Genomic DNA, 10,143 nt, shown 5'->3' with positions numbered 1-10,143 from the left:
ATAACACGTTTAATTAATCTAATCTAATCTGAGATGATTATAAAAACTACTTTTTTGTCCACCAGGGGGCAGATTGACTGTAGCTACTGGCTAACAGTCTAGTGCAGGGGGTCAAACTCCAGTCCTGGAGGCCCGCAGTCCTGAAACGTTTAGATGAGCCTCTGCTGAACCACCTGAACAGAATAATTAGGTCATCAAGGTTCTGGAGAACCGATCCACACCAGGAGGAGGTGATAAAGCCGTTTCATTCCAGTGTTTTGTACCTGTGGCTCATCTAAAACCTGCAGGACTGTGACTGGAGGACTGGAGTTTGAGACGCCTGAATTACACAATATTCTACTTATTTAGCTAAATTACAGCAATTACTCATTGAGAATTATAACATTGTTTATGAAAATAGGTCATCTGATCAAGTAGTATTTTAATCAAAAAAATAAAAATGTTAGACTGTTGATTTTATGAATAATCTGGACGCATGTGTAAAAGAGCATCAGTGACGGTTGGACTGGTTCTGATGTTCAGCCCGAATCTGGTTTTATATGCTGTCAAACCAATAAAGGACTCATTCAAATTCCATTTTGATTTGGATCAAATTATCTAAACATGTGACCCAGGTTCATGAGGCAGAATCTGGTGACATGTGGGCTGCAGGGGGCGCCGCAGAGCTTAACTGAGGTGAAAACAACACATGGATAAAATCTGCTTATTTGCTTTAATGTGTCTTCATGTTTCTATAAAACATTTTAACTCCAAACGACAACACAAAACTTTTAGAGTTTTTATTTATGAGCAGCAACTCACTGAAATGCCGTTCACCTGATTGGCTGCTGCTGGACTAATGACGGCACTCCACACTTTTCAGACTTTTAGAAATAAAAACACACTGAAAGCCTTGAGTTTTGTTCTTATTTTTTATTATTTCACAGTTAGCATTACGTTGTGTTGGTTATCATGTAAAACCTGCTGAATCTGGTTGCTTCAAAACAAAACGGAGGAAAGTTCAAGAGGTATGAAAACTTTTGGGACGTTATGTGCTTCAGATACAAAAAACTGAAACAGATCGATTTCCTGTTTCAGAAATATGGAAGAAACGTCTTTTAAAACCAAACTATGATCAACACAAACTGAACAGTCCAACAATCAACTCTGGCTGAAACAATGAATCGATTATTACCAACTCAGTAATCGATTTATCGTTAACAAACAGACTCTACAGAGGCAATTTGATGAAAAAAACCAACAAACCGTACAAAATACATAAAAACATTAAAAATTTAAGATAAAAACAACTGTGTCAAGATGTTTTACTCAATACTGGCATTTTTTAAAATTCACCCAACTCAAATTCACAACTACGTTTATTTTCTTTCTCAAAAACGAATCGAGTTGCTTATTTAATCTTTTAACGCTAAAATCGTTTAGCTGAATGGAAAATCTGCAGAATTTTAAACACAAGAAAAAAAAGAGGAAAAATTGATCGATTGCTAAAATAATTATTCCAGAAAACAGAAACAAAAATTCTTTGGGTCAAATTTTCTAGACATTAAAACGTGGACTTTAGGTATAGTTAAAGTATTTTATTACACAGGATGGAATCTGTAATGTTTGGAGCTGCAGTGAAAACAGAACCGCCTTCTTGTGGTTCTGGTCTGGTGATAACACCCAACCAGAACCTGATCACAACCTGTCCGGAACCTGACCGGAACCCGACCGGAACCTTAGCTCTTCGTCACGCACATTTCCTCGCACCGCTCGCGGGTCCGGAAGCGGTTCTGGTTGCCGCCGCAGCCGTTGTACAAGAAGAGGGCGCAGCGGCCGGTCCGGGCGTCGTGGTACCAGAGAACGGACGGCTTCCTGCAGCCGCCGCTGTTCTTAGCAAGGAGACAGACGTCTGCACAGAGGTCAGAGGTCAGCTTCTGGAGGGAACCCACTTTACAAACCAACAGGCAATGCTGCTAAACATGAAAAGAAATAATTTTTATACACTGTTTAATAATTATTACATCCATTCAGCAAAAATGTCTCATATCTACAGACTTGAGTTTTTTTTACTTCTATTCATGTAAGATGTTTATTAAAAGTTTCTGTTTTTAAAATTATTGATCTGCTTTGTGGGATTTTTTAAACTTTTCTGGGTAAAACTTTATTTGATGGGTTTTGAATAACACTGTCATAACACCGTCATAAACATGTCATAAATATTCATGAAGACTTACTCATGTTTATGACGGTGTTATGACAGTTTATGACATGTTTATGATGGTCTTATGACATGTTTATGACAGTTTATGACGGTGTTATGACATGTTTATGACAGTGTTATGACATGTTTATGACATGTTTATGATGGTCTTATGACATGTTTATGTCGGTGTTATGACATGTTTATGACATGTTTATGATGGTCTTATGACATGTTTATGACGGTGTTGTGACAGTTTATGACGGTGTTATGACGTGTTATGACATGTTATGACAGTTTATGACGGTGTTGTGACATGTTTATGACAGTTTATGACGGTGTTATGACATGTTTATGACGGTGTTGTGACATGTTTATGACGTGTTATGACGTGTTATGACATGTTATGACAGTTTATGACGGTGTTGTGACATGTTTATGACAGTTTATGACGGTGTTATGACATGTTTATGACGGTGTTGTGACATGTTTATGACGTGTTATGACATGTTATGACAGTTTATGACGGTGTTATGACATGTTTATGACATGTTTATGATGGTCTTATGACATGTTTATGACAGTGTTGTGACAGTTTATGACGGTGTTGTGACAGTTTATGACGGTGTTATGACATGTTATGACAGTTTATGACGGTGTTATGACATGTTTATGACATGTTTATGACAGTGTTGTGACAGTTTATGACGGTGTTATGACAGTTTATGACGGTGTTATGACATGTTATGACAGTTTATGACGGTGTTATGACATGTTTATGACATGTTTATGATGGTCTTATGACATGTTTATGACAGTGTTGTGACAGTTTATGACGGTGTTGTGACAGTTTATGACGTGTTATGACATGTTTATGACGTGTTATGACATGTTATGACGGTGTTGTGACATGTTTATGACAGTTTATGACGGTGTTATGACATGTTTATGACGGTGTTGTGACATGTTTATGACGTGTTATGACGTGTTATGACATGTTATGACAGTTTATGACGGTGTTATGACATGTTTATGACATGTTTATGATGGTCTTATGACATGTTTATGACAGTGTTGTGACAGTTTATGACGGTGTTGTGACAGTTTATGACAGTGTTGTGACAGTTTATGACGTGTTGTGACATGTTTATGACGTGTTATGACATGTTTATGATGTGTTATGATATGTTTATGACGGCGTTATGACATGTTTATGACGTGTTATGACATGTTTATGACGTGTTATGACATGTTTATGACGTGTTATGACATGTTATGACATGTTATGACATGTTATGACATGTTATGACGTGTTATGACATGTTTATGACGTGTTATGACATGTTTATGACGTGTTATGACATGTTATGACATGTTTATGACGTGTTATGACATGTTATGACATGTTATGACGTGTTATGACATGTTTATGACGTGTTATGACATGTTTATGACGTGTTATGACATGTTTATGACGTGTTATGACATGTTTATGACGTGTTATGACATGTTATGACGGTGTTGTGACATGTTTATGACAGTTTATGACGGTGTTATGACATGTTTATGACGGTGTTGTGACATGTTTATGACGTGTTATGACGTGTTATGACATGTTATGACAGTTTATGACGGTGTTATGACATGTTATGACAGTTTATGACGGTGTTATGACATGTTTATGACATGTTTATGATGGTCTTATGACATGTTTATGACAGTGTTGTGACAGTTTATGACGGTGTTGTGACAGTTTATGACAGTGTTGTGACAGTTTATGACGTGTTGTGACATGTTTATGACGTGTTATGACATGTTTATGATGTGTTATGATATGTTTATGACGGCGTTATGACATGTTTATGACGTGTTATGACATGTTTATGACGTGTTATGACATGTTTATGACGTGTTATGACATGTTATGACATGTTATGACATGTTTATGATGGTCTTATGACATGTTTATGACAGTGTTGTGACAGTTTATGACGGTGTTGTGACAGTTTATGACAGTGTTGTGACATGTTTATGACGTGTTGTGACATGTTTATGACGTGTTATGACATGTTTATGATGTGTTATGATATGTTTATGACGGCGTTATGACATGTTTATGACGTGTTATGACATGTTTATGACGTGTTATGACATGTTATGACGTGTTATGACATGTTTATGACGTGTTATGACATGTTATGACATGTTTATGACGTGTTATGACATGTTATGACATGTTTATGACGTGTTATGACATGTTATGACATGTTTATGACGTGTTATGACATGTTATGACATGTTTATGACGTGTTATGCCGTGTTATGACATGTTATGACATGTTTATGACGTGTTATGACATGTTTATGACGTGTTATGACATGTTTATGACGTGTTATGACATGTTATGACATGTTTATGACGTGTTATGACATGTTGTGACATGTTTATGACGTGTTATGACAGTCTTATTCACAACCCGTCAAATAACGTTTTATCTATTATTGTGTTTTCTATAGATAATGGAAAACTTTTTATCACTATTTGTTCAAATTTATTGTGATATTTTTAATTTAACTTTGGTTCCTAAATTATAATTTGTTTAAGATCAGAAATCGGTTCTGGACGGGTTCAGTGTTTCTGAGAATGCTCAGTACCTGCTGATCTTGAGGCTGAACTTTGACCTCTCCACGCAGCAGGGATGACCTCTTCCTGCTGACTTGACCTTCCAGCCTGGGGGTCATCAGCCAACGCCGTCTCTCTGGAGACAGACACACGAAGCTCACATTGGGAACACTGGGAGGACTGGGACCAGCTCATCAAAACCAAAGACTGGACAGCAGCAGCAGGAGGTGTCACTCTGACAGGAATCTGGTGGAGTCCTCATAAAGCCACAACTTTATTCTGTGATTATTATGATTTTATTCTCATGTTATTAAAACGTGTGATGTCATCCTGATGTCACTGTGACTTAATTCTCATATTAATTTAGTTTTCTATATCCTCCATCATGGATGTGGAAGCAGAAAACGTTTTCTAACTCTGAACATAAAAACAGGTTTTTGTTTTTCTGTCATGAACATGTTGGTGGTTCTTCATCCTGCTGCTGAGGATGAAGAGGAAGTTACCCAGTCAGCAGGTCGTCTGCCTCGGTCCGCTGGCTGCAGGTCTCTCTGAGAGACGGAGGAGGATAAACGTTCAAACCTCCTGGAACAGAGAAACCAGCGTTAAAGCGCCGGGCTCATCCTGACTCTTCTTCTGCTGTTTTTGGCTCTTACTGTTGAGGGCGGACAGGAAGACCCTGAAGAAGCGCAGGACGTAGCCGCGCTCCTCGGCCTGCAGCCGGCCGACATGGACCAGGTGCTGCCGGACCGGGAGGCCGGCCAGCTCCTCCACCTGCGTTCGGTCGTAGCGTCCGCCCACCGCCACCACGAACACGGCCACGCCGTTGCAGCGGGCCCTGAGGGCAGCACGGCGCAGCGCGGCGCCGTCCCGCCGGGCCGTCCGAGCCGCCACCACGGCCAGCAGCGCCCTCTTCCTGCGCGGCTGGCCGGCCTGCGGCGGCAGCGCCTCCTTCAGGGCCAAGTCCAGCATCAGGTCCAGCGCCGAGGAGCCGCTCCGCTGCCGCGCCGTCTGCAGGTGGGTCTTCATCCCGTCCCGGTTCTGGTAGGTCTGCGGGCCAAACTCCAGCATGTCGCCCTGCAGCGCCGCCACCCGGGCCTGGGCGCCGGGCCGGCGGGGCTGAGCGCTGACGGCCAGCTGCTCCACCACAGAGGCCAGCAGCAGCTGAGCGCCGGCGTACTGGTCCGCCTGGACCTCCCTGGAGCCGTCCAGAACCAGAGCCAGGTCCAGTTCGGCCTGCAGGGGGGCCGGCGGGTCCAGGATGAAGGAGCATTCTGAGGAGCGTCTGCAGGGGTCTGCAGGGACGGAGCGAACGCTTCAACAGGATGAAAGCTAACAGGCGGAGTCTGCGGCCCAAAATCTGACTTCAGTTTGTTCAGCTTAAAATGTCACCGACACGATAAAACATCTTTTACAAACACGAACATCTAAACTAAAGACTTAATCATAAATATTTGTCAGATTACTAAAGCTGCACAACGTTTCTGTTTTCAGTGACGCCGGCGCCATCTTGTGACGTAATGAGGGTAAAGCAAACCGTAGCTGAAGGCTGAGGACACAGAAGAGGAGGAAGATGAGAGGAGGAAGAAGGTGGAGTGATGAAGAGGAGGGAGCTGGTTCTACGGCGGCCATGTTTATTATCTGTAATAAAGCTGAAATGTGAGTTTCAGGCTGTGGCGTCTCACCGGAGCAGAGGACACACGTCCTGATCCGGTCCAGGTCCTGCTGTCTCCTCAGCAGAGCGAACACAGAGTTTCCCGAGTCGTCAGCCTGACAGGAGGAAACAGGAGCTGCAGTTATCTGCTGCTGACGTCTGAAACAAAACCCAAACTCTCCTAAACATCCAACGGCTTCAGACAGAAACAGGAAAAAGTTCAAGTGTTTAAACATCCACATTCATCAGCTCTGACATTAATGAGCTGCTGCGCAGAGGAAACCGTAAATCTGTTCAAACAGATTCTCTGATCCGCCAAGAAGAACCAAAGCAGAGCCCACAGAACGAAGAACGACAGAAAAAAGCAACAGCAGCTGGACTGGGCCGATTTCTCTCTTGATTTATTTGAGTAGGAAAATGAAGCAGATTTTACTGTTTAAAGCTGTAACTATAAACATGACATGTGAAGCAATGTGCAGATTAAAGAACAGATGTGAGATCATGTTAGCTTTAGCGAAGCTAACCATAAAACACAAACATCTGCAATAAAAACCTAGATCTGAGATTATAGACTTGATCTTGATTTATAGATCAGATTCCAGATTAAATGATGAATTCATTCACACAATAAAACGTTTTGATATAAATATTTCACAATTTAATGAATTATTTGTGTATTTATTTGTAGTTTAAAAAATACGACACATTTAGGTAATTATCCTATAGATTTTTTATTTTGGTAATTTGAGTTTGGGTCATTTAAAATGTTTCTTTTTTCATTAAAGCTGCTGGCTGAACATAAAGACACAGCGAGGAGAGGAAACAGAACTGCTGCGTAAACAGACTTCAAAATAAGAGCATGAATATAAACATCTAATTTATTAAAAAATCCTAAACGTCGACACAAAACAGACACGTGAATTAGCACTTTAGAAAAATTACTTTAGAGGAAGCTAAGTGTGCTAAACGTTTTCAAAGTTAGAAAAAGCTAAATTAGCTCAACTGCTAGCGGATTAGCAGAAGCTCAACAGATTCATCTCAGGTTTAATCTGGTTACTGGAGGAAACAAGTTTGTGTGAAAACACCAGGATGGAAACACATCAGCAGTGACCTGGGAAGGGTTCAAAGGTCATCGCTGAACCTGATCAGTTGCCAACCGTCCCGTTAAATATGGAAACGTTGCGTATTTGTTCCGTATTTCACACATATCAACAATAATGACCAAAATAAAACACAGGAAATATTACGGTCAGCTAAATTGTCGTGGCTACAGAACCGGACCGGACCGGACCGAAGCTGTTCTGGTTGCCTGGAGACGGACCTCAATCATCTCCGGAGGCTGAAATGGTCCAGAACATTTTATTACTGATTCAGTTTGAGCTTTTAGTACAATAATCAGTTTGATCATTTAATGTATAATAATATCAGCCAAAATAATACAAATGCTCATTTAAAAAACAAATCATACAAATAGATTAACACATAAATATTTCCTACTTTAATTCTTTATTTTGAAATGTTGATATATTTTATGAATTCAAATCTCTTATGTTGATACTCAGTGGTGGATTTTAATTTTACTTTAAGAATGAATTAAAAGTTATAGCGCTGTAAGGAAACAGAACCAAACTTTCCATCTGCCAGGGTTCTGCAACACGGACCTCTGCAAGTGGCTCTTTGGATCACTAATATCAAATGATGAAATATTGATGTGTTTTTGTTTCATTGTTTTCTAAGTGTTGCCATGGAAACACACTGACTTCCCTCTAAACCCAACTCCTTATTTCTATAAATATTTTGGTAAAACTCTTTATAACACCAGAATGTTCACATAACTTTCATACTCTCGGCTGTGTGAGGATACATAGTGAATATTAAATCAGGTGTTATGATAGTTACTCGGTAGTTTAAAGGTTAATTAAAGGTGTTTAAGGAGTTACTCTGACTAGACTAAAGTTTTGGATTCTCTAACCGACCTCTACGCCTGAACGCTGCTCACTTTTTAAAACCCTGCTGTAGAATAATGTCTCTGACTGCAGCGGACGTTTTGATTTGTTTTGATTTCTGAAAGGTGCCGACCCTACCAGAACCCGACCCACCTCCAGGGCCCGGTTGATCCTGGGCACGTTCCTCAGAGCGATGACGGCGGAAGCGACGTTCTGCGCCCGGAGCTCCATCACGGCGGTCAGAACGTCGTCGGGGTCCTGCGTCTGGCCGCCGGTGAAGAACACGGCCACCTTCCGGGTCGTCTTCCCGGGCCGGACCCGCTTGAAGACGTTCCGGCCCACGAACCGCATGGCGGCGCCGAGGTGGCGGCGCTCGGCGGTGCGCTCCCGGGCCAGGTTCTGCACCGCCTCCAGCAGCCGCGTCCTGCTGCGGCGCTCCTGCAGGCGGATCAGGTAGCGGCTGTGCCGGCTGAACGCCACCACCGACACCCGCGCGCCGGCCGGACAGTTGTTCTCCGCCATGTTGACGTCCTGCAGCAGGGAGAGGACGGCCCGCCGCTGGTCCTCGAAGTCCACCCCCGTCACGTCCTCAGACATGTCCAGGGCGAAGACCAGCTCAGTGGGGACGGCGGGGCAGCGGGGCGGATCTGAGGGAGGGAGACGAACCTTAGACCCAACAGAACCACACTGGAGGAACCGTCTGGAGGACCAGAACCACAGCAGAACATCCTGCGAAAGACGAACAAACGATGAGGAGAAAGACGGACCAGACGGGGTTCTGCCCCAGAAACCCAGAGAACTGACCAGTTCATTCACACCAGCCCTGTTCAGTCCGCTTTACCCTAACTCCAGTCCGTCTGTCTAGTCAAAGTCCGGTTCGGTTGATGAGGTGTGAACACTAACTGACCTCTGACCTCTGGTCCTCCAAACCTCGGTCTGGGTTCGGTTTGAATGTGAACGCCAAGCGGACTGGAGACCGCTCCAAAAGCAGGAAGTGGACTACAGCACAGGGCATTCTGGGTAAATCCAACCAAAGCTAACATGCTAGCCTAGCGCTAGCAGCAGAAATGGCTCCTGGTCTTTAGCCAAAGACTAAAGAGAAAAATCTGACGCCTCCATCTTGTTTCCATCTGGTGAAACAGGAAGTTGCTCTCAGTGTCTTCAGAGGTTTTTGTGTCGTTTCCTTCAGTGGTTCTTGGTGCAGCTCCCCCACAGGCCAGGAGGGGAACAGGTTGGTTTGACTCAGAACCACAGCAGCTGGAGGTGGAGCAGATGTTGGAGTTCTGGTTCTAACAGAACCGGGTCTACAGACCCGTTCACCTAGACTCACTGCACAGTATTCAGTGAGGATGTTGGAATGTTGGAATGTGTGTGTGGCTCGGTGTGTGTGGCGTCCACTTAGCTGGATAGCATTGTCCGGGCAGCTGTTGTTTAGCCATGTTTCGGTGAAAAACATGACATTTGAGTCCATAATCCGTCTGTCACTCCTGATGGATGGTCATAACTCATCCATTTTATTAGCCAGAGAACGGACATTGGCGAGGAAAATGCTGGGTAAAGGGAGCCGATGTGGTGTTAGCTTACGATTATATACGAATATACGATTATACCTAAAAATATTATAATATGCTTACTAACAAATACAAACCCTGGAAGGAGTGAAGGGATCAAAAAGGAATGAATGAATGAATGAATGAATGAATGAATGAATGAATGAATGAATGAAGGAAGGACATGGAGG

The 10,143-nt window shown here is 42.7% G+C and overlaps 1 protein-coding gene across 6 annotated transcripts in view; it reads right to left on the bottom strand.

Moving 5' to 3' along the window:
- Positions 1-892: 892 nt before the first annotated feature.
- Positions 893-10,143, bottom strand: part of LOC114138521 (collagen alpha-6(VI) chain-like) — a 45,304-nt gene continuing 36,053 nt past the window's right edge. For 3 of the 6 annotated variants that reach the window (XM_028007876.1, XM_028007840.1, XM_028007850.1), the window contains 6 exons: positions 8,556-9,049; positions 6,488-6,572; positions 5,459-6,097; positions 5,309-5,387; positions 4,838-4,941; positions 893-1,891 (listed from right to left, as the gene is read on the bottom strand). In XM_028007876.1, the coding sequence (XP_027863677.1) occupies positions 1,719-1,891; positions 4,838-4,941; positions 5,309-5,387; positions 5,459-6,097; positions 6,488-6,572; positions 8,556-9,049 (1,574 nt within the window). In that variant the 3' untranslated portion in view covers positions 893-1,718. Of the gene's footprint in view, positions 1,956-4,837; positions 4,942-5,308; positions 5,388-5,458; positions 6,098-6,487; positions 6,573-8,555; positions 9,050-10,143 lie in introns of those variants that run through there. The other 3 variants (XM_028007859.1, XM_028007867.1, XM_028007886.1) reach the window with 3 other exon arrangements.

Source organism: Xiphophorus couchianus, chromosome 3 (genome assembly GCF_001444195.1).
Source record: "Xiphophorus couchianus chromosome 3, X_couchianus-1.0, whole genome shotgun sequence".
Lineage (NCBI taxonomy): Eukaryota > Metazoa > Chordata > Actinopteri > Cyprinodontiformes > Poeciliidae > Xiphophorus > Xiphophorus couchianus.
This window is presented reverse-complemented; position numbering and strand designations above follow the sequence as displayed.